The sequence below is a fragment of the Magnolia sinica genome, chromosome 2, assembly GCF_029962835.1.
Source record: "Magnolia sinica isolate HGM2019 chromosome 2, MsV1, whole genome shotgun sequence".
Lineage (NCBI taxonomy): Eukaryota > Viridiplantae > Streptophyta > Magnoliopsida > Magnoliales > Magnoliaceae > Magnolia > Magnolia sinica.
In genome coordinates, this window is record NC_080574.1 from 135,200,104 (window position 1) to 135,225,739 (window position 25,636).

At 41.1% G+C, this 25,636-nt stretch overlaps 1 protein-coding gene across 4 annotated transcripts in view; it reads left to right on the forward strand.

The window, feature by feature from the left end:
* Positions 1-22,634, forward strand: part of LOC131237775 (protein decapping 5-like) — a 37,506-nt gene extending 14,872 nt beyond the window's left edge. Inside the window, exons 5-9 of one of the 4 annotated variants that reach the window (XM_058235753.1) lie at positions 7,925-7,996; positions 8,027-8,080; positions 19,827-20,024; positions 22,026-22,136; positions 22,229-22,634. In XM_058235753.1, the coding sequence (XP_058091736.1) occupies positions 7,925-7,996; positions 8,027-8,080; positions 19,827-20,024; positions 22,026-22,136; positions 22,229-22,372 (579 nt within the window). In that variant the 3' untranslated portion in view covers positions 22,373-22,634. Of the gene's footprint in view, positions 1-7,924; positions 8,081-19,826; positions 20,025-22,025; positions 22,137-22,228 lie in introns of all 4 variants that reach the window. The other 3 variants (XM_058235754.1, XM_058235752.1, XM_058235751.1) reach the window with 3 other exon arrangements.
* The last annotated feature ends 3,002 nt before the right edge of the window (positions 22,635-25,636 follow it).

Below are 25,636 nucleotides of genomic sequence, written 5' to 3' on the forward strand. Positions count from 1 at the left end.
TCGTTGGACAGATTTGGTCCGTTTTCGATGACATCGATGGACCTTCGATGACATCGAAGATGTTACGCAGATTTTCTGCGGAAACGCAGATTTTGCAATTTTTTTTTCCTATTCCGAGTCTACTTCTTTCTAAACTTATATAAAGGGGTGTATGCGGGATTGGGAGGTATTCAAGGGTATTCTAAAGCTTTCTAAAGGGGTTTTAGGGTTATCAAAGGGTGTAACAAAGGTGAGATTCGAGATTGTTCGAATTGGGTAAGTCTTCTATCTTGTAATTTCTATTTCATAGTGGATTTCTATCGCTTTCTGCTGTGGTTTTTTTCCCGAAAGAGTTTTTCACGTTAAATCTTTGTGTTCATCTGTGATTGCTTGTTACTATTGAATTGCTATCCTAGATCTAGATCTGTGTGATTCCGCAGTGCAAAATCCCTAACAAGTGGTATTAGAGCGATCGTTGGGGCACAGATTTAAATCTGCAAGATTAGTAATAATGGGAAACGGCAAGTTTGATATTGAGAAGTACTCAGGCAAAAATAATTTTGAGTTATGGAAGGTTAAGATTATTAGTCTGTTAACCAAGCAAGGCGAGATTAAGGCTCTTGAGGAGCGGAAATCTACGATGAAAGATGATGAGTGGGAAAACCTTGATATTGATAGTAATGCTTTAGCTTCTATCCGTTTGTGTCTCACGGATGAGGTTCTCTATAATGTTTTGAGGGAGAAAACTGCGGCTAGTTTGTCGGCGAAGTTAGAGAACATCTATGCAAAGAAGTCTTCTAAAAATCGCCTACACTTGAAGCTACAGTGTTATACCTTCAAGATGGCAGAAAGTGGAGATCTAGAAGCCCATATCAGCAACTTTAATAAATTGATGTGCAAATTGCTGGATATGGAGGAAGTGGTCAAAGATGATGAATAAGCATGTATATTGTTGAATTCTCTTCCTACATCATATGAGTCTTTCAGGGACACAATGTGCACCACAAATAAAATCCTAAGTGTTAACTCCGTTATTTCAGCCCTTCAAGGGAAGGCTATGAGAAAGCTAAACGGCGACATGGGGGCATCTTCCGATGCACTGATTATGAGGGGCAGAGATTCTGAGCGAGGTACAGGGTCTTCAAGACCTAGATCCAAATCCAAGGGCAAAGGTAAAGGAAAATTAAAGTGTTGGAATTGTGGGTTGTCTGGACACATGAAGAAGATTTGTAGAAATCCTAAAACGAAGAAAGAAAATTCAGCGACTTCTTCCAAGGAGGCCAATGTGGTCACATCTGATGAAGAATCAAGTGGTGGTGATGTTCTGTTTGTTTCCATAATTGATCACTTACACGACAATCATAGAAACGAGTAGATACTTGACACAGGAGCATCTTATCATATGACTTCTCATCGGAGTTGGTTTACCAGTTACAAGGAATGCGATGGTGGATAGGTTTTTATGGACAATGACAATGCTTGTAATGTTGTGGCTATTAGCACGGTGAGCATCAAGATATTTGATGGGATGAAGCGTACCTTGACTGACGTCAGGCACGTTCCTGATGTGAAGAAAAGTCTGATTTCTCTTGGTGCACTCGAGGCTATAGGGTTCAAGTTCACCGATATTGATGGTGTCCTTAAAGTTTCAAAAGAGGCACTCGTGATTATGAGAGCATAGAGGCACGGAAACCTTTACAGGTTGATTGGGAGCACTTTAGCAGGTGGAGCGACAACAACTATTGCAGACTCCACGTCTCTATGTATGTGGCATGCTCGTCTGGGCCACACGAGCGAGCGAGGCATGAAGGTACTTTCTGATCGATGTTTGATTCCTGTTTTTAAAAATTCTGATTTAGATATATGCGAACATTGTATATATGGTAAACAATCTAGATTGTCTTTTAAATCTGGAAAACATGTTTGTAAGGGAGTGCTTGATTATGTGCACTCTGACGTATGGGGGCCATCGTCAGAAGTTTCCATTGGGGGGTCGTCATGATTTGTTTCATTCATTGACGACTACTCCAGGAAAGTTTGGGTTTACTTCATGAAACGTAAATTCGAAGTTTTCACCATATTCAAACAATGGAAGACAATAGTCGAAAAACAATCAGGGCAGAAAATAAAGGTTTTAAGGACTGACAATGGTGGAGAATTTACTTTCACTGAGTTTAATGAGTATTGCAAGGATGAAGGGATCATCAAGCACGACACAATGCGCCACACGCCCGAGCAAAACGGTGTGGCTGAGCGAATGAATCAGACTCTCCTGGAGAGGGCCAGATGCATGTTAAGTAATGTTGCGTTGGGCAAGAACCTATGGACAGAGGCCGTTAACACGGCTTGTTATTTAGTGAACCGATCTCCTTCAACGACAATTGAATGTAAAATCCCAGAGGAAGTATGGAGTGGTCAGAAAATCGACTACTCAAATCTACGCATATTTGGTTGTGACGCTTACTCTCATGTACCGTCAGTTGAGAGAGATAAGCTAAAACATAGAGCCAAAAAGTACATATTTGTTGGCTATGGCATTGGTGTGAAAGGTTACAGGTTATTCGACAAGGTCACACGCAAGGTCATCACTAGCCGTGACGTCAAATTTGATGAAAGCTCCCTATTTCGCAAGAATGATCAAGAGGAGCAAGAGGAACCAGAAAGGTTGATCGTAGACATCCAGATTGACTCAGATGATACTTAGCAGAGACAGACGCCAAACAGAGGTACAGGATCAGGTGGAGCAGCCACCTGTGAGAAGGAACCCACCGCGTGATCGCAGGTTACCAGCAAGATACATGGACGACTTTAATATCGCATATGCCCTCATTACAGATGAGGGGGACCCATCTACTATTCAGGAGGCTCTTGATGAGCCTGATGTAGAAAAGTGGAAGGCAGCTACGGACGGTGAGATGGACTCGTTGCACAAAAATCATACATGGGAGTTGGTGGAACTTCCAGTGGGCAGAAAAGCGATCGGATGCAAGTGGTTATTCAAAAGGAAACAGGATATATACAAAGCAAGGTTGGTAGCGAAGGGTTATGCTCAGAGAGAAGGAATCGACTTCACAGAGATATTCGCGCCGGTGGTTAAGCAGGTGTCTATCAGATTCGTGTTGGCGTTGGTTGCCCAATACGATCTCGAGCTGGAACAGATGGATGTTAAGACTGCATTCCTACATGGGGAATTGGAAGAGCAGATCTACATGAAGCAACCAGAGGGCTACGAAGTTAAAGGGGCAGAGAAAAAGGTTTGCAGGTTAATGAGGTCGTTGTACGGCCTGAAACAGTCGCCTAGGCAGTGGTATAAAAAATTTGATTCTTTCATGGTGAGTCAGAAATTTACTCGAAGTGAATACGATCACTGTGTCTATTACAAGACACTGAGTGATGGAAAATTCATCATCCTAGTACTGTATGTTGATGATATGTTTGCATGTCATGATATGTCTGAAATCAACGTACTGAAGACTCAGTTATCAGGGACATTCGAGATGAAAGATCTGGGGGCTGCAAAGAGGGTTCTCGGCATAGATATTCATAGAGACAGGAAGAAGAGCAGGCTTTGGTTATCACAGGCAGAATACCTTGAAAAGGTGTTGATCAAGTATGGGATGGACCAAGCAAAGCCGGTGAGCGTTCCCCACGCGGCTCACTTCAAGCTTTCCTCAGAACAATGTCCTAAATCAAATGAGGAAAAGCAGGTTATGTCTCATGTGCCTTATTCGAATGCGGTTGACAGTTTAATGTATGCCATGGTCTGTACAAGACCAGATATTTCACAGGCAGTCGGTGTTATGAGCAGATACATGTCAAACCTCGGCAAGCAACATTGGGAAGCGGTGAAATGACTACTTCGATACATTCGAGGTACGAAAGACTACGTCTTAACTTTTGAGAAAACATGGACAAAGTTGGTAGGGTATGTGGATTCCGACTACGCAGGCAGTATAGATTTCAGGAAGTCTACTTCAGGATACTCGTTTGTACTATCGGGTGGAGCAATCAGTTGGATGTCGAAGCTTCAGTCCGTGGTGGCTCTTTCCACGACCGAAGCAGAATATATGGCAGTGACAGAAGCGTTTAAAGGTGTTTGGCTCAGGGGCATGATAAATCAGTTGAGACTTTAGCAGAAGGCCGTGCCGGTTAACTGTGATAGCGAGAGCGCTATCAATTTGGCTAAAAATTCTATTTATCACTCACGTACTAAACACATTGATGTTCGTCACTACTTTATCCGACAGATACTTAAGGAAGGAGGCGTAACACTGGAGAAGATTCACACTAGCATGAATCCAGCAGACATGCTCACCAAGGTCGTTTCTACAGAGAAGTTCAAGTTCTGTGCAACTTCTTTAGGCTTGGCGATAACGTAAAAGAAGGATGAAGTGTGCACGAAAAGCGTTGATGAAGCTATGATGAGATACAGAGACAAGAGAAGGGGACAAGAAACTACACAGATGAAGATTGAAGACATGGTGGAGATTGTTATGGACAGATGTCTTAAATCTGTCTGGTGGTCTGTCAATAATATCGACCAGGTTTCGATGACATCGATGCCAGTCGTCGATGACATCGAAGGTTGCTCGATGCCATCGATAATTCACGGAATTTTTCACCCTTGGTCGCTGGACAGTTTTGGTCCGTTTTCGATGACATCGATGGACCTTCGATGACATGGAAGACGTTACACAGATTTTTTGTGGAAACACAGATTTTGCGATTTTTGTTTCCTATTCTGAGTCTACTTCTTTCTAAACTTATATAAAGGGGTGTATGCGGGATTGAGAGGTATTCAAGGGTATTCTAAAGCTTTCTAAAGGGATTCTAGGGTTATCAAAGGGTGTAGCAAGGGTGAGATTCGAGATTGTTCGAATCGGGTAAGTCCTCTCTCTTATAATTTCTATTTCATAGTGGGTTTCTGTCGCTTTGTGCCGTAGTTTTTTTCCCGAAAGAGTTTTTCACGTTAAATCTTTTTGTTCTTCTGTGATTGCTTGTTACTATTGAATTGCTATCCTAGATCTAGATCTGTGTGATTCCGTAGTGCAAAATCCCCAACACTTTCTCAGGTCGAAGAAAGTAATTTTGGAAGGCTAAGGAAATTTGAGGAAGAAGTTTGATGATGCGTCTATGATTAAGGAAAGCAATGATGAGAAGTCTGTTGGTGAAATTTGTAACATGCTTGTCATTCGAAAGGGGTCAGAGGGATTTGGACATCTTGCTGTTAGAGATTTGCCAACAAAAGTCCTGGGACCTTGATCGTAGGCTTGCTGTTAGAGATTTGCTACAAAGAAGAAACTGTGATAATTTTCTTCTTTAGCAATCCAAGTCGGAGAATGTTAGCAGTAGGGTAACTGATAAGTTGAGGATGAAAGAACAAGGGCCATGTGTTTCTTTTGGCCATGGGTTCGACAGGGCTTTTTATTCTGATGTGGAACGAGGATACTATCATGGTGGAAGATGATTGGATGGGTTCTTTTCGGCTACTGGCGGGTATTTTAGATGGGTTTTATTTGCAGTTTATGGTCCGAATAATCCACCTTTATGTGGTCAGTTATGGAAAAAATTGTCAGGCTCAAGCCTAGGTGGTGGTTGATAAGCCTAGGTGGTAGTTGATTTTAACACAATTCATTCTCGCATGAGAATTTGGGTGGTAATCAAATTATGACTTTGATGAAAAAGTTTAAGGATTTTGTTGATCTCAACGAGTTGCTTGATTTACCACTTTGTGGGGGCCGTTTTACATGGCCAAACAACTAGGAGAGACTCTTGATGTTCAAAATGCACAAATTCATTGGGAGAGGCACTTCTTTGGGGTGGTGCACTCAGTGCTTCCGACACCATCATCCAACATGATCCCATTCTTTTGAAGTTTTCAAGGATGTTTGGACTCTACAGGGCCTTTTTCCTTTAGATTTGAAAAATGATGGTCGGAGGACAAGACAACTATTGTGTTTAGTTAATTGCCAAATGGTTGGGGGCAATGTTTAAGTATCGACAATATCAGCCAATGTATCCCACAATATATCTTATATCCCACCTATGCAATACGAAACGCACAAGTAGTGGGATATACTCCACATGTTTGATCCGGTGAACATTTTCAATTTTCGGTACTTAAATTTTATTTTTTTCCCTGTAAATCATCCCATTCCCTAATAAAATTCTTTATCTTTAAAAAATAAAAAAAAGGATAAATTTTCTTCTCGCTCATCCCATTCCCTATTTGCCGCGACCCCTCTCAAAGATAGAGACAGCTTTGTATATATGTGTAGAGTATCTGACACATATTTTGAAAAGCCAACCCAAAGTGGTGCTTGTGACATCCTTGAACTAATGAGCAGCTATGCTAACTTGAATTTGACCTTGCTATGCCATGGCTGCCAAATTGGCTGAATTGTATGTGCCCCAAATTGAGTGAACCAAGGTACAGAGTTGACTGAGAATTTGTTTGCCATTTGCTGACTCTGAAATCAGTGAGTCAAATTTGCCAAAATTGCTTGCTGGTGCGAACTCCCAGTCCTTAAATTGCCTAAACTGACTTGAAGTCATAAGATGGGCTGAAAACTGTGCTTGAAAAGACTTGAGCGCTGTTTGATAGACGTCTAAAAATGTTTTCATCTCATTTTGGTTGATAGTATTATGTATTAGAGATCTTGATCTCTAATACATAATGAGTTCATCTCGTTTTTGTTAATGGTACCTGTGTATTAGAGATCTTGATCTCTAATACATAATTACTGTTAATCCTTCAAAAATTTAAAAAAAGAAAAAAAAATTAAAAAATAAAAGAAAAAGATCACTGTTAACTAAAATGAGGTGAACTCATTTTAGGCATCAACCAAACAGGGCCTCTGAACATGTACGTAATAAGATTGAAAGCTGTTTCAACTAAATAAACTAGATATGCAAGTTGAACGGATTGAATTTATTGAATTCGGTAGACACCAAATTACTCTGGAACTGTCAACCAAACTGACCGTGGACTTGCTGACCATGTGCTTCACAGTTCTCAGAAGTTGTGTGATCTAGTAAATGGGGTGTGTGTGTGTGTTTTTTTTTCCCTTTAATGGCGATCACACAATTGAGAACTGCAATATGAGCTATAGCCACTGAATTGATTTTAAATGTTCTGCAAGCCAATTTTTCCCCTCTCCCTCTCTCTCGCTCAATCGTAATGGAAAAAGCATATATTACTGAATGTTTTTTAGGATATAATCTTTGTTACATCCATTTGCTTCTACTTATTTGAATTTTAGAACAAATTGATTTTTTTCTTTGAAGACACAAGGTGTCCCCGCCCCTTTTGAGGCAAGACTATTCCCTGCGGATATACGCAATCACCCACAACAACGTGTATCGGGTAATGCTGAGGAGGGGAGTCGAACCCACACCTTTAGGGAGCAAACCCACGGTGATGGCTGCTCGCCCAAACCTCGTTGGGTTAGAACAAACTGATTTTGCTTTTTATTTTTGCCTCATATTTTCCTGGATTTGGCCTTTTCAAAAAAAAAAAAAAAAGAAAAAAAGAGGAGAAGAAAAAAGAAAAAAGAAATCCTGGATTTGAGTTTTCTCTTAGTGCAGTTGCTTTTTTTAGAGAAAGCAAACCAAGTGTTAGCTGATTGGTCTACCTAAGGGTCCATTTGCTACTCACCAAAATACTCCCAATGGTCTTGCCTAAAGTGGGTCCCTAGCTGAACCAATTAGCACCGTTGCTTTTTTCTCAATTTTGCGAATGCACTTCTGTTTCCTCTTTTCTCAGGCTTCCTAATTTGCGTGACAGAGCAGTTTTGCATGCATATTTATTTACAGATGCTAGCAATACATTGAATGAATTGATTACCTTTAGAATCCTTCTAGATGTCTCTATTTTTACATTTTTAAGACTTTGGGTGGACTGGTGTATCGATGAGAATTATAATTAATGGGTGTTTATTTTCAGCTGAATGGGGCCGTCTTACAGAACCGTCACAATAATGGAGCTGTCTTACAGAACCGTCACAATAATGGAGCTGTCTTACAGAACCGTCACAATAATGGAGCCGTCTTACAGAACTGGCACAACAATAGGGGCCGGGAAAGAGGAAGAGGAAATGGGGTAATGCTTTCATTTCTTTATGGTCTCTAATATTTTCGAGGCACCAAAGTTCCACCACCCCTAATGATTTGCAAACTTGCTCAGACAAACTAGTTTTAAATAATTTAGGATGTTACTTAATCTCATTTAATATGCAGTGAACTGCAAACCATTAGTAAACCAAATTGGGAATGTGCTATAGTGGTTTATATTCTATTATTAGCACCCCCCATGTTACATGGTTTTTTTTTTTCTAAAGAGGAGGAGAATTTCATGCTGAGAGAGTTCAACTTGGATTTGCAGATGACACATCGTAATTCTTCTCCAGCTATGCTGCTGAGTCCAGATTTCTTAGGATTCTTCTCCTAATTGAGTCCTCCTCCATTTGGACGCCTGACCGTAGTGGTTTATATTCTTTTACTAGCATCCCCCATGTTACATGGGTTTTTCTAAAGAGGAGGAGAATTTCATGCTGGCAGAGTTCAACTTGGATTTGCAGATGACACATTGTAATTCTTCTCCAGCTATGCTGCTGAGTCCAGATTTCTTAGGATTTTTCTCCTAGTTGAATCCTTGTGAATCCACTGTTTGGACGCCTGACCATAAGAATGCTCTCTAATCTCTATGGACATTTGTAACAATTCATCTTTAAGGAAAATGAGACAGACGGACTCTTTAACTTTGATTTAAAAATAAATAAATTTACAACCATTTTTGCTGAAACTGCTTCTAAAAAAGTAGAAGCACTAGGTCTCCATTATTTCTATCTGTCAATTCTAACAAATGTTTAAATGTTTGCTCCTTGTTTATTGCCCTTCACCCATTTGTTTTAAAATTTTGTACATAAAATTTAATTTAATTTTATTTTTTAAAATTATGAAGACCACTCATCTCCCATGTTCTGACTGGAAATAATGGAAGAATCTGCAAGTTTGATCTTGTATCTTGTCTCCCAATATCAAGTGTTGCTTTATCTCTTTTGGTTTTTTGAAATTTAAAAAAGAAAAGAAACAGCAGAACCATATGATACTTTGGAAGAGTATGAGCGATTGTACAAGTCACCTAGGGTAAACATGGCATAGAGGCCCAATTGTAGATGGGGGATGTCGTATGTATCATGTAATTAATCTATTTAATGATAGTACCATATAATTAATCAAAAGGGCAAATTCGTAAAGGAGGAATTATATACTGTCTTTCATAAAGGAGCCGTAGTTTTATTCCTTTTTAATATGCAATCTTATTTTAAAGTTAATTAAAATTTATTTCTGAGTTCAATATTTATATTTAATGGTCCATCAACTCTGATACTTTTTAGCCGGTGTTATTCCAATACTTTGCACCTGCACTCTTGCATCTTAGGGGCTTCATATTTCCTAGAATGTTTTCTTTATTCTTCTATATTATTAATCATAAAAAGTCTTCTAATATCACTCCTTTTCCACGCCAGTTGTCTGAATGTGGTGTGTAGAGGGTGCGTCTTAGGGTCTTCTTTTGTGTAATGGAAGTATAAAGGCTACCCTCCTTCGAAGGCAACTCCACTCATCCTCCTATCTCCGAAATCTCTCTGTTAATGTTCCCCTCCTTTGAAGGCAACTCTACTCATCCTCTGCCTATCTCCGGAATCTCTTTGTTAATGTAGAACTTGACTAGATTCAAAGGCGTGATTCAAATCAAAGTGGCTCATGGAGAACTTGTGGAGGAAAAAAGGAAAGTTGGTCGACGAAAACACACAGGAGAATCACCAAAAGAAGGTGGAGGCGTCTTCACACACATCTGCAACAGGAACTATATCAGATGCCAGAGATGCAAATCATGAGGGATGGACGGAAGTGCGGTGGCAACAATCATATACGAGGAGGAACTTCGGGAAAAAGAAGAAACAACTGTTGGAGTATCCGACTCTGTTCGTGATAGGCTTCCCTGTCGGATGGGCACTGATAAATTTTGAAAGGGTTTTTAATAGTGCTGGGATTGTGATGCAGGTTGTGATTTCGAGAGATAGGGTCTCCTCGAGCTTGCATGGTTTTGCGTTAGTTCAAATGAGCACCGATGAAGAAGTGGAGAAGGTAGAGATGAACCTGCATGGTGAGAAGTTCGGGGGAAACAAGCTGAGCGTCCAAAAGGAAAAATACAGCCTAGAGGTGAAAAATAAAGAAGCAGCTAATGGAAAAGTGAAGAGTCTCAAGGAGAAATGAGTTATAAAAGGTAGGGTAGATGCTCAAAGAGTTGCGCTAGAGGCGATGGCTTCTTCGGGGCAAGTGGGTAGAAAATCTTTCCAAGAGGTAGTGCTGAACTTTGATATTGTAACAGATTTTGGGAAAGAAGAATCTATTCTACCTTTGCAAAAGGGCGTTTGGAAGGAAGTTCTGGAAGATGCCCCGATCGTGTGTATTGAAGAAAAAGTGTTAGAACAATCGCTACAATCGTTTTAGTTCTGTTGTATGGCGATGATTAGATCGAGTGTAGATGAGGAAGATATGATCGGTTGGATGAACGAGAATTGTGGGATAGAGTCAGAGAACACAGTGGTGAAAAAGCTTTCGGAGGAGACCGTTTACATTTCCCTATGCTCTAAACAGGAATTGGACAGCTTCATCCTCTCATGCAATCGACACTCATGCAATTGACACAGAGATGAAATAATTAAAAAAGGTTCAATGTTGGGAGGAGTGGTCAGAGTTTGGCTGGGAGGAATGTTGGCAGCAAATTTGGGACCTTCCTCTGGAACTCTGGCGGGGAGAAGTCATACGAGAAGTGGGAGCTTGTGTGGGGACGGTGGTAGAGATTGATGAACAAAGCCTAAACTGTGAGATGATTCGCTATGCTAGAATAAAGGTTAGAAGGAGGAAGCGGTTCTTGATTCTAGGTAAGGTGTGCGTCTGTGTTGGCTTCGAGAAGCTACGCGTGAGTATTCACTGAGAAGATGAGCTTTGTAAATCGCCGTTCGAGATGCTTAACCAGTCAGAATTGGTGATAGTCGAAGTCGAACCTGATGGAGTTTGTGACTCGGTCTGTTGCAGAGGACCGAATCAATTATTGCATGCGTGTCTTAATCCTGATGGTCATTCTGAGGGAGCACGGATTGCTGATGATCTCACAACGACGTGCGGTGGAGCTTGCGTGCGGTAGGAGGTTTCTTTAGTTAGCATTTATGAGAGGGAAGGATTTTCTTCTTTTCGTTTGAGAGAGAGAGAGAGAGAGAGAGAGAGAGAGAGAGAGAGAGAGAGAGAGAGAGAGCTGGACAGCTGTAGCCGCGACAATTGCAATGCCATCTCTTCTTTTGTCTTATGTGTGGACCGAGAGAGGCGTGTGGAAGTTGGGTCCTCCCTCGCACACGCATTGTTTGTGGCACATGCAATGTTACCGGTTCACGTGTTCCAAAACTTAAAGAGTCACACATGCGCGTGATCGGGTTTTAATCCCCTTTGTCTCTTTTTGATGCTCGCGATAGATAGCCCCTTTAAATAGAGCTGAATGTTCGAGGGGTCTGTGAACAACTCAACCCTTGTCTTTTCGTAGAGGGACTTCCTAGCGGTGAAATCGCAAGGATTCTGCCATCTCCGATTGTAGAAAATACTATCCCATCTCCAAGCAGTCCTCCAGTTAGCTCTCGACAGGCATGTGCGACTTTTGTTAGGGTTCTCGGAGGTCCTAGAGTAGGACGAGTCCTGTTCGATGTCTCTCGATGGAGATGTTCAAGATATCAGCCCGCTCGCAGTAATCAGAGAAAATGGGGGTTCGGATAAAGCTAGCTTGTTGTCGAAGAGTTCTCAGGGGAGGTCAGGCACGGTTGGGAGTCTAGGTAAAGGCAAAAAAAAGAAAGGTGTCTGTGGCTTAGGGAACGAGGAGAGTGGAGAAGGTGGCAAGAGAGATAACTCAGATGGTGGGGGTGACTTTTAGGGACAAACCGAAAGATTATGTGGCTTTGTTCGAATGGATGGAAAAGAGGGGGCCGTCAAAGTTTGATGCAGGTGCAGTTGGGCAGAGAATTTGAGGAGCCAGGAGGGGGCAACGGCCTTATCGATGGCCTTTTGTAGTAGGACCCCAAGTCTTGGTTGCCGAGTTAAAGAGTCATTTTGCTATGAAGATAGTTAGGGACTTGTGCAAAAAATGCAAAGCACAATTGGTTGCTTTTCAAATAACTAAGTTGTAGGAGGTTGATAGAAATTTGGTGGATTCTCTATGAGGTGGTCGAAGTAAGGCATGGGAAGCAATAGATGTTGATGGTTTGTCAGGGTTTTTTTTTTAGTGGTTTGGAATACACAAAAATGGTGCATTGAGGACTGTTTTAAGGGTCAGTTCTCTCTATCACTACTGATTAGAGACACCTCATCTGGATTTAAATGGTCATTCACGACAGTTTATGGCATAAATAAACCCAGTCTTAGGCAGAGTTTTTGGGAGGAGTTGGATGTATGTTGCAACAAGTGGGCATATCTGTGGTGTGTGGGAGGTGATTTTAATATGGTTAGGTTCGCAATTGAAAAATCAAACGGAGGCATGATAAATCGAAGTATGCAAAACTTCTCGGACTGGATATCTAAAAATGAACCGATTGACTTGCCGATGGGAGTGGTAAGGTTTATGTGGTCAAACGGATAGGCTAACGTTATTTAGTCAAAGTTAGACAGATTTCTTCTATCCTATGAAATGCTAGACAAATTCCCAATGGTGCATCCAAGGGATCTACCGAGACCTATATCCCAAGGTGTACCAAATCAGTTACGTATCGGTCGTAATGGCTGATATGTAACAGTAACGGACAAGTCCGTCACACGATACGGGGGTTGAAATGGTGACCCCTCAGTTTTTGGCTTATATAGGTTTTTACATGGTTCGTAACGGCTGTTACTGCCTCGTAACAGTCATAAACAACTAGTGTGTTTTCTTTCTTTCTTTCTTTCTTTCTTTCTTCTTCTTCTTCTTCTTCTTCTTCTTCTTTTCTTCTTCTTCTTCTTCGTCGTCGCTGTTTTTTTGTCTTTTTAAGTTACAAATTTTCTCATTTTTTGGCACTTTTCTCTTCCAAATTCTTTTCTAAACTTTTCTACTACAAATTTCGATCACTCTTTAACTTGAATTTGATGATCAAAATAAGTTATTTTAAGGATTTTGTTGAATCGAAGCTCCATGGGCCATTTTTTGAAAAATCTTCAAAAATAGGTATTTATACTTTTTTTTTTGAAAAAAATCTTTGTTGTTATGGTTGAATATGATTTGTTATTGAAATTAGAACAAATGAATGTGCATTTTACATTTTATGCAACTAAATTTTTTTTTTTTTTTTTTAAAATATTTTAGGACTATTTTTGGTCATTTTTTGAAAATTAGGAATTTTTTTCCATTTTTTTTCTATTTTAGTGGTTGAATATTGTGTATTAATGATAGTAGAACATATAAATGTCCTCACCTCACACTCAAGGACAAATACATAATGTAGAATTGTAGAGTAAATTATGGAAAATAATAGCAAACACCCATGCATGTGAGATATTTTGATATTAAATTCATTCTAATATATCTATCATTGATATTAGATAATTAGAAATTAAATCTATTAGTTTTATAGTCAATTACAGGCTGTCAGGTTCATAAATTCATCAAACCACTTGATACAACTTTCTCACTAAAGAGTTGACCGTTACACCATCATAAACACGTTCAAAATTATAAACGAATGCATTTTTGGAATATTTAGAATTTTTTGTATTTAATGAATATTTTTTTGCGAACAAAAAAAATTTCTGACCATTACAGGGGGGCGGCTGTTATGGGGCCGTAACGGCCGATACAACCCATAACACTATTGGTAATGGTGGGCACGTGGTACACCTTGCTATATCCGTTCATTGTCCAATTTTATTGGAATCGAATGAGGAGAATTGGGGGCCGAGACCATTTAGATTTGAGTTTTTGTGGTTAGAACTAGAGGGATTCCCAAACTTAATCAAAGAGTGGACCTCTTTCCCGGACCGAGGGGGAGCAGGGTTTAACTTATTTCAGAAATTGAAATTCCTAAAGAACAAGATCAATGTATGGAAAAAAGTTCTTTCCCATCATGAAGAGGAATCGTCGACCATTTTGAATACAATTTAGAACCTAGATTTAAAGGAAGAAAATAGTGAACTGTCAAAGGAAGATGGAGCTTGGAGGGAGGTTCAATCGATAAAGTACTACACAAGGCTAAGAGAGGATAAGATAAAATGGAGGCAAAGGTCAAGGGCGCTTTGGCTTAAGGAAGGTGATAAGAATATGGCTAGTGCAAGAGCTCTGGTAAATAAAATAAAGTCAGTAGTGGTGGAGGGGCAAAGAATAGAAGGTAAGGCCAATCTTTGCATGGCAATAGTTGATTTCTACAAGAATCTATTAACAAGGGAAGGTTGGATTCGACCGAAGCTAGATAAACTTCCTTTCAATTCGATCTCAATGGAGGTGGCATAATCGTTAGAAAAGGCCTTTTTTGAGGAAGAAATCATAAATGCTATCTCCGAGTTGCGGAGTGAGAAAGTGGCCGGTTTGAATGGCTTCCCGTTGTCTTTCTATTGAAAATTTTGGGAGACTGTAAAAAGGGACGTGGTTGGTTTTATTAAGAAGTTTTATGTTTCAGGTGCATTATTTCTAGAGCTTGGTGTTACATTTATAGCGTTGATCCTGAAGGAAGGAGTGGAAAGTTTATCGGACTACATGCCTATAAGTCTCTTGGGTGGGCCGTACAAGATCGTCACCAAGATTCTAGCAACAAGATTCAAACAAGCAATTGGGGGAGTGATATCAGAGTCCCAGGAGGCATTTGTAGCGGGGAGGCAGATTGCGGATGACGTGCTGGTGGCTCATGAATGCATAGATGGTTGAGGGGTGAGTTGGATGTCCAAAAGGCTTATGATCATGTTGATTGTGAATTTCTCGATTACATGCTATGTCGTTTGGGGTGTGGTGATAAATGGAGGGCTTGGATTCATGCATGTGTTGCATTTGCAAAGTTTTCGATCTTGGTAAATGGCTTGCCTAACGATTACTTGTCGTTGTCTAGAGGGTTGCGGCAAGGAGATCCTTTATCCCCTTATCTGTTTGTGGTAGTAATAAAGGGGTGAAGGAAAAGTTGGTGAGGAGATTCGTTATCAACAATTCCGATTTTCAGTTGACTCATCTTCAATATGTGGATGATACACTTTTGTTATGTAAGGCGGATGAAGATTTGGTGGAGAATTTGCATATGATTAATGATTATTATATGTTTTGAATTAGTCTCGATGCTCAGATTAATATTTCTAAGAGCAAACTATTAGGAGTGGCTCTTTCCAAGGAAGAAGTGGTTTCCTTCGCTAGGCTTTTTGAATGCAAGGTAGGATCGTTCCCGCCTACTTATCTCGGGTTGCCTTTGTGTATAGGTAAGCCTCCTAAGTGTGTGGGATAAGGTGATCGAGCGGTTTCTTAAGAAGCTCTCGCAATGGGGGTCTATATCTTTATCTTTTGGGGGGAGGATCACTCTCATTATGGTGTCGATATCAAATTTACTGGTTTATTTTATGTCATCGTTTAAATGCTCGAAATCAATTTTAGATAGATTGGAGAAAATTAGAAGAGATTTCCTATGGAAGGGAGAGGAAGACAAGCATAAATTTCATCTTATAAAGTGGGAGGAAGTGTGTAAGCCTTGGGACCGAGGGGGGCCTGTCTGAGAAGCTTGGAGAGCACAAGCGATGCATTGATAGAGAAATGGGTGTGGAGGTTTGGGGTGGAAGAGGGGTCTCTTTGGAGGCAGGTAGTGGGTAGAAAGTATGGGGTTGACGACGGGGGATGGTGAGCTCGATCATCATCTATGTATAGGTCCTCCTAAGTCTGGAAAGTGGTAGCTCAGATTAAGCATAAGGTGTGGGAAGCAAGGTGTTCCGTATCTGTTACGATACGCCTATAAAGGCTGATACATATAGGTAACGGCCATGACCGTTACGTGATACGGGGGTGAAAAGGGGCAGTTAGTTTTTTTAGACCATATCATCCGTTACGGTGGCCATAAAGGCTGTTACAGGGCATAACGACCGTTACTCCCGTAACGGTCGAAAAACGATCACTTTTTTTTTTTTCAATTTAAATTCACTTTTCTCCTTTTTGTCACTTTTCTCATTCCAAAAACTCTCCTATATTATTTTACAATAGATTTTGACTACTTTTACTATAGCTTTTAAGATTAAAACTGTGGATTGAAATTATTTGAGCAAATAGAATCTCCTAGGGCCTTTTTTCAAAAAAATTGAAAAAGCAGTATTTATGCCTTTTTTTTAAAAAAAAAATTCTAGTTCTAATGGTTGATTGTGATGTGTAAACATTAGAGACATAACCATATTAAACAATTTACTAGACAACCCGATACAACACTCTCACCAAAGAGTGGACCGCTACACTACCATAAACATGTTCAAAACAAAAAATAAAATAAAAAAAAGAATATATATTTGAAATATTCACATTATTCTTGATTTTCTACATATTTTTTCAGAATTTTTTGAGCAAAAGAAAATTTTCAACCGTTACGGGAGTCGTAACGGCCGTTATGCCCCCGTATCGGCCGTTATGGCCGATACCCGTATCAGTAATGGTGGTGACCGTTACGGCCACCGTTACCGATACAAAATACCTTGGTGGGAAGGTGTCGGGTTCTCTTTAGGGAATGGTTGAAGATCAAGTTTTGGGATGACATCTGGGTAGGGGATAAAAAATATGGGAGAGATTTTTCCGAGGATAGCTAGGCTAGCTTTGGGGGAGGGGATTGTAGTGGCTAGTTGCTTCTCGATCCAAGGTGAAAACTGTATCTGGGTTGTGTCGTGTAGGAGGAATTTACACGATGATGAGGTAGAGGAGCTAACGAGGTTGTTGGCCCTTCTTGATAAGGTGAGGCTGGTGCTATCTGACTTTACACGATTTTTGGTTAGATCCTTCTACAAGTCTTTGGAGGAAGGTGATAGCAATAGCAAGATAAGTTCATTGGCGGAAGTTTGGCGGTATGGTGCGCCTTTAAAGGTGGCGGCGTTTGCATGGCTAGTAGGGTGCAACAAGGTTCTGATTGTAGATAATCTCATGAAAAGGAAGATGATTTTTTCAAATGTTTGTGTGATGTGTTTCCAAGACGAGGAGACGGTGGACCACCTTTTTATTCATTGTGACTTTGCGAGGCAAGTCTGGCATAGACTCTTCAACCTCTTTGGAGTAATGTGGGTTTCGCCAAGTTCCATTTTTCAATTCTTTTTTATGTGACAGGAAGGCATGCATGGGATCATGAGTCGGGAAGTTTGGCGCCTTGCAATGTTGGCGGGGTTATGGTTACTATAGTTGGAAAGGAATAATAGAACTTTCAGAAATCGTTCGGGTCAAGTTGAGGAAGTGTTCAAGAAAGCGAAGCTTCATGTAACTCAATGGGCAGTGGCTGCTAAGGTTGTTGCTCAGTTTCCGGCCAATTGGGCGGACCTTTAATGGTCCCTGGAAGGATGGATGGTTTTCTCCCTCCTTTTTTTTTTTTTTGTATATTCTGGCTTCGGCCTTTTTCTCAATAAATATCTGTTCTAATCGCTCAAAAAAAAAGAAAGAAAAAGAAAAAAAAAAAGATGGTTGTGTTTGGCAGTCAGGAGTGGGATGTGACTTGTGACTAGCGACTTCATTGTCTAGCATCCAGAACTAGAAGCATGGTTTTTGAAATTTGATTAGACTCAAAAGTCCTTTGAGTTGTGCGAAGTAACTCAGTCAAAATTTTTATTATTTTTATTTTTGAGTCTTGAGCACTTAGACTTGGTACTTAGTATTTTGAAATTCATTAATATTGCAAATGCTTGGCACATTGATTTTTGTCGATCCAAGTTTTGTAGAGTCGAGTTCACTGAATCAACCCAGTCTTGAAGACTTGTGATCCAACTGAGTTTTTTCAAAGCTTTCATGGAATCTGATCAAGTTGAGTTTTTCGACTTTTCAAGGATAGACTCTAACTGGTTGTAATGCATTGGAACTCTCATAACTTGTTGTTATAATGTAACTCCCTAACTGATTGTAATAAATTGGAACTTTGCCTTTTTTGGTGCAGTATGTTATTATTTGGGATTCATTTTATTGTCATTTTAGCTTAACCCAATTAGTTGGGAGTTGGGACAAGGCATAGAAAAAGAAAATGATGATGTATTAGGAGTGCAACTTGGGTGGGTTGGAGCAGCGAGGGTCAACCAGAGCCCGACCTGACCTCAAGAGGATGCAACCCACAATGCAACCCAACCCAAATTCCAACCTGAGATGCCCAACCCGAACCCAACCCAAATTCCTCCATGCTTGATCCAACCTGATCCACATACATGTGATTAGTCCCAATCCGACCCAAATTTGCTCAACCTGAACCCAATCCAAATTCCCCTATGCTTGATCCAACCCGACCCAAATACATGTGATTATTCCCAACCTGACCTAACCTGACCCAAATTTGCTCTAGTTGAACCCAACCTCATTTCAGATCAGGCTGGCGTTTTCCAACCCAAACCCTACCCAAGGACCTTGACAACCTGACGCCCCAAAATGAACTGAAATCGTGTTGGAACAACTGGATTCCGGTTTACCTGAACCCAAGTTGCAGCCCTATGATGTGCCTTCATTGTAGCCTTGTCCTAGCTGCTTGGGGTTGGTATCCTCATGATGGCTGGTCAAAAGTTCAGTGAGCAGATGCCTACCCGACATCAATCCTCCTCTACCTGGTCTAGGAATTGGCTAGCACACTGCTAGTATGTGGAGTTATCTATTATTTGAGATTCATTCAATTTCAGTTTAAAAAAGACTATCTTCTTACCGTTTCACATTTTTCTCTGTTGAGCCAATTGAAGTTTTGGGATGATGTGCTTATGTTAGAGATTTCAACATAGGCAGGTTAGTATGGTAAAAAAATGGCTAAATCGTTATTTTTCTTCCGACTTCTAGTAGGAGATATGCTCTACTGTCTCAGACCTCTTTAAGTTATAATGCTCCTAGTTGGATTGTGACACTTTAGACAATCAGGTCGATTGATTTAGACTGTTCGTTAGGTCATGGATTCATGGTCTACCATGCAAATATCACACTAATCTGACAATCGTAATCATCTGATCATCTGGCTTTAGTGTGGACAGTCAAGCTCATCTACGTAAAAATAGGTCGAGTCAACAATTTGATCAATCTATTTGTTGGGCCCCATCATTGATTGCTTTATGTTTTGAAAGAGTCATTTTTCTTAGGCAATCCAAATGATCCTATTCATGGCTTGGAAAAAAGGAGGCTAGAAAAATAAGGACAAATCAGGTATGGTTTTGATCATCCGATAAGTGTGACTTTTGCATAGTCGGTCATAAAATGTTATCTGGACTTGATAGACAGTTCAGATCTATCAATTGGACTGTACAAGTGATAGATGCAACTAGGATAGGAGCACTATACCTTATAGTGCTCTGAGAGCACTGGAGCATTTCTCTTCCGGTAAAATTGAAACAGTTAAAACTGAAGTAGCTTTATTAATTACGAAAAGAAAAGGCTTCATCTATGAAAGATGAAGGCAGTTATAGCAACCTTGGGAGAGGATGTAGCTCCCTAGCTGTAGGATTTGGTAATGACATTCTCACCTATCTGGGTTCAAGAAATGCTATGAATAATCTCTGATTACTTTAGCCTTACAGAAGGATCTTTTATCGAACTAGGAGTTGGTGGATTTTTGTACCTTAAAAAGTGCAGTGGATTTGATGAGATGGGCTGTTGATCACTGGTCTTGCAGATTTCACGTGCTGCAACCAAATTCACAGAAGACTTTGATTTCACGGCAATGAACGAAAAATTCAACAAGGATGAAGTATGGGGTCATCTTGGTAGAAGCAAGGGTCAGTCGAGGGACAGAGAAGTGGAAGCAAGAGATTATGTTGCAGATGATGATCTGGGTGAAGATGATGCAGAATCCTCACAGTTCGAGGCAAAGGTAAGATTGTGACCGTCATGGGCCACCACTGCTAATGCATTTTTTCATTATATACTTATATAAGGGAAATATATGTTGTTTGATTGATCATTTGCTCAGTTCACTGTACTTGTGGGGCTCACCTGGCCATTCGCATGTTCCCTAACCAACAGCTCCCCTTAACTGTGGACTGTTGGTTGTTGTTAGAGCTGGGCATTTTATACCCGAACTGGTGGATCCGACCCGATTCAAACAGAACCGATGGTCAGGATCAGTCAGGATCGGGTAGCATAATCCAGATCCGAATTATTTTCGGGTCGAATCCGGATAGGCCCTGTTCCGAACCGACCCGATCCGATTAGATCCGATTCGGACCGGCCCAATCTGGACCGTCTGCAATTTCTAAGTGCCTGTGCATGATCCATCAAACTCCACCAGAGTATTAAATTTTCTTGTAACTGCAACCCACGCTATAGCGGTTTTGAACAAAACAATGGGTTGGAAAAGCGGTTTTAAGTTTCCTGTTTGAAACTTCAGACGTATTCGGTATTTCTGCTTGGAAACCGATCCAAATGGACTGGTTTAAATTTGTGGGTCCCACTGTGATGTATATGATGTATCTGTGCCGTCCATCCATTCTATCAAAACATTTTGAGGCATGAGCCAAAAAATGAGGCCGATCTAACACTCAAGTGACCCACACCAAAGGAAACAGTGGCCCTAAAAAGTTAATGGTAAGTGTTTGATTTCCTAAATCTTGTGGTGTGGCCCACTTGAGCTTTGGATCTTCCTCATCCTTTTAGATGATGCCATAATTTCAGCTGGGATAATGGATGGACGGTGTGGATAAGACACATATCACCATGGGCCCCACATATATTTCACAGCATCATCGGTTTTAGTGCCAAAACAAGCAAGCGTCGTATCAAGCATGGGTAGAGCTGCTGTAATTAAGGAAATCATCATTAACCATTTCCTGTGAGTTTACCATTGGTTTGGAGATCAAAGTTATATGGCCCTACAGTGATGTATTTATTATATCTACACCTTTGTTATATATATTTAGAGATCATTTTAGAGCATTATCCAAAAAAATGGATCATATCCAAAGATCATCTGGACCACACCACAAATAGCAACAGAGAATGATTTTCAGTGTGGTCCCACTGCTTTTTCCAGTGTGGTCCACTTGATAGTCAGATCTATCTTATTTTTTGTCTCAAGCCTTAACACGAGCTCGCCAAATGGATGGACGGTTTGGATATAACACATATCCCATGATCAGACTTACATAACTTGGTAACATCAAAGTCATCTTTTCGTGGGCAACAAGTTACAACAGCTGCCGTGCACAGCACGTTTGCAGCGCTACAGCGCCTCGAGCTCCGAGTTGTACGAACGGCTCAAATGATATCAACCTTATATGGGCCCCACAATGATGTATTTATTATATCCATACCGTTTATCCATTTTTCATGATCATTTTAGATCATTTGGAAAAAAAATAAATCATATCTAAAGCTCAAATGGACCACACCGAAAATAGCAATGAGATAATGATTTTCACCATTTTTAACGATCCGAATCGCACCCAACCCGATCCGACTTGGTTTCCTTGACCGAGTCGGACTCGGTTCAGGTCAGGCCAACCGTGTGCCGGGTCGGATCGAGTCCTATGTTCCGGACTCAGTCCTGGATCGGATCAGATTCGGGTCAGTCCAACTGGATTTCGGACTGAATCGGGTTAGCCCCAATCCGATCCGACTCGGTCCGATGCCCACCTCCAGTTGTTGTTGCTCCATTTTCTTCAGTTGGATACGAGGATCTGGTAGGGGAAGTGTGAGGAATGGCCCATTGCATGATGGGGTCCATCAGATCAGTGTCTTAGGTTATCAAAAGATGGGCCTCACCTGCACGATTGCTGGGTTGAACAAAAAAAAAGAAAAAAAAAGAGGCTCCTCTTTAAATCAAGCTTCATATGATATATTAGTGCGTAATGACCAGGCATTTCTTGTTATACAGCCTGTTTATGTTAAAGATGACTTCTTCGATTCTCTTTCTTGCAATGCACTTGATCATGGGTCCCGGAATGGGAGGACAAAGTTTTCAGAGCAAAGGAAAATTGACACTGAGGTATGTGCTTGTCTGGTTAGGCCTGTGGTATTTCCATCCCTTCATTAAATGTTTCAAGTTTCCATACATGAGGCTTTCCTTTACGTGCGCAGACTTTTGGTGATTTCCCAAGGCATCGAGGCCGGGGTGGCCGTGGGCCCGGTTGGGGCATCCGTGGTCGTGGCGGCCCCTATTATGGAAGGGGTTATGGATATTTTGGGAGGGGCCGTGGTCAGTCCATGTTGAACCGCGACTAGTTAGGGAGGGTAGGTGTTATCTGTTTTGGGTTGAAACTGGCACAAGGTGTTGTCATCAACCAAGACGCAAGACTGATACTGATGGAGAGCGTGACTGTAATACTTAGGAGTGCCCTGCTTCCTTGCCATTGTAGTGAAAATAAGCAAAAGCTTAGAACAGAAGGGATTTCAATAGGACCTTGAAATAAGCATATCAATGTACATGGGCTGATATAGTTGTGTATGATTGAACATGCAGGTAGGAATTGCATTTCTTTTTCAACTCTCTCTCTCTCTCTCTTACCCCTTTAATCTCTACTATATATCACACCAGCAGCTTTCCAACATTTTTGTCCCTGCAAATAGTTTCCAGCTCAATATATGCTAGGGACATGGAAGACATTTTAAATGAGGTCAGGGGTATCTTTAGAACTGTAAAATGTGGCTGTTGTCCGTCTTGCGGCTGGGATTTCACCTGCAAAAAGCAAGCTCAATGGCTTAGGTTCAAGCTGTTCTTAAAAATTTCACAAGTTTATTCCCGCGATAAGTGAGGAAAGATTGCATCTTATGGGCATTTTGACTTCTTTTTGCAAGTAGCAGGCGCCGACTCTCTTTTTTGCATGTAGCTTGCAAGAGGGGCAAGTATTAGGGAGCCTGTTCAACACATGCCTCGGATTTGGCCGGATCTGATTTGATGGCAGGCCGATCTCAAAGATGGGGCTCACACAAAGCATGTTTGAGAGTTGTTCAGTGGTGCCCCTATTTGACCAGTACTCAGGGTTGAGGAAAGCTTATATTCCATACAGGCAGCGCTCAATTCCCATTTCTTCCAACCTGCACATTGAACCTCACCATGATGATGGAATGCTCTAAAAATTAGGCATATGCAATCTTTGGGCCTGTTTAGGAGGTGGGATTAGGTGGTATGGAAGTGCATTTGGTCCCATGCAAATTCCATTCCGAATGATTGTTTTTTTTTTTTCTTTCTTTTTTGGTTATCACATGCGCACACACTCGCACACCCCACACATGCCTGCACACTCACACCACAATGGGTGCTTGAACCCATGACCTCATTTATGGGCCTAACATTGATGTATGTGTTTTATCCACTACCTTCATCCATATGCACCCTTTACAAGTGATGTTTGAGTTGCATGTACGTACAGACAACTGACATCAGTTGTGAATTTGGTTTGTTGATTACGATTCCATGGTCCACTAAACATAGGTTTGGCTTAGTACGGTATTTTTCTTAAAGGAATAATTTGATCCTAAACATTGGATTAGACTGTTGAAATACTATGGTATTTTCATGCATGCAATTATTGTGCAATAATAGTGTTAATTTCATCTAATGCGATTCTATACCATTTAATCTCGTGAACCCATGGAACATGATTGAATGCTCAATGTCAGGCATATCCAATCTTTAGGCAGAAAATGCCATAGAAAACAATTGAGAACACATGGTAGCCCACTTGATGGTTTGATCGGCTTGATATTTAGGGTAGCCCTTCTTTCGGTTGACGACATCATAAAAACAATTGAGAACCATTCAAAAACCTCAAATTCACATGGTAACCCATGTGATGATTTGATCAGCCTAAATAGTGGCCCTTTGATCAGCCTGATATTCAAAGTGGCCCTTCTAAACAGGAAAACACTCCCTTTTGGACAAGAAGCCATACGACTAGGTGGGCCATGTGCATTCCTTGTAGAATAAGCTTATTCTGCGAGACTGGTAGAAGAGCTTATCATACAGGACCGGTGGAGGAACCGGCATTGATAAAGGAGCCAGCCTCGATTACGATTGAAATTTGGTTTGTGTAAAATCACGACCGTCCGCTCTTGACTAGGAGGTGTTTAGGTTGTAAAATCACGACCGTCCCACGTTAGGCTGGCCATGTGCATATTGACTGTGGATAGTGGGCTGCGGTGCTTCAATTGGAGCCGTCCATCTAGCATCCGTCATGGATGACCCATAATTAGAGCCATCTGAAAACCTTAGCTATTGATCAACAACCTCTAACATTGACGGTCAAGATTATTTACACAAAAATAGGTCAAATAAACATTTTGATCCACCTATTTGTTAGGGGCCATCATGGATTGCTTATGATTCTAAAGAATCACATTTGTTAGGCAATCCTAACCATCCCATCCATGCACTGGAAAAAGGATGGCCGGAAAACTAAGGTCAAATCAAGGATAAGGAGATCATCCGATAAGTGTGATTTTTTGCATGGTGGCCCTTAAAATGTATTTTGGGATTAATGGACAGTCCAGATTGATCTATTGGACCGTCCAAGTGATTCTATGCACCTAGGATCACTACAACTCATTCTGCTCGTGCTCTGAGAGCACTGCAACGGTCCTCTAAGATGGCTCTACCATGTCTAATGCCTACCATGTTCCGGTTCTACTACACTGCATGGCCACGATTGATCTATACACACGAGGCTCGCACGTGTGCGTGTGCCGCATGTAGAAGCGTTTGTGTGAGTATTGGTTCGGTAATCTCTGGGAACATTTGAGTATTAAAGTCATTAGGCACTACAACTGCACCTTGGGTCCCATGACATAGTGATCTGAACCGTTCATCTAGCACGCACTGTTGTAGATGAATGTTTTTTTACACATTTAAGATGTGAACAGCTGGTTGTTTAACTTTAATTGGCCTTTATGAGGCACAGTGGGACCCACTTAAATCATCCGGTCCGTAGAATTTTTGCTGATTGGTTTTAATGGTTGTCATCGGGTCCTATTTTAGGTAGGCGACCCTGGGACCAGGGTGGGTCCCATGTAGAGATGCGGGACCCAAGGATTACACGTTAGAGTGTTCCTGCGGACTACTAAAACAGTCGTCATTAGATGAGCAACCCTCCCAAACCGCGAAAATAATTCAAAAAGATAGTAGAAGGCAGCAGTTGGATCGGCTCGTATCGGCCCGACTCTATCCGATACGACCCGAAACTGAGTCAGAGCCGAGCCGCGAAAACGAGTCCGTTTCTCAAGATAACAAAAACACGCTTCTCTCGAGTCGACCGATGATGAAACAAAAGCCGTCAAGGAGGCGTCATCTGTTGGAGAGAGAGAGACAGATAGTCAATTTCTATCCGTCGAGTATGGATTAAAATCATCCGGGCGCTCTATTTTCTGTATCATCTGACCGTTTATAGGAAGAGCCACGGTCCAAATTAACATCCTCTCATGACCGCAGGCATGGCTGTATGATCATTTAATCCGAACCATTTATCGCCTGGCAGGCACAAGCCACCACAT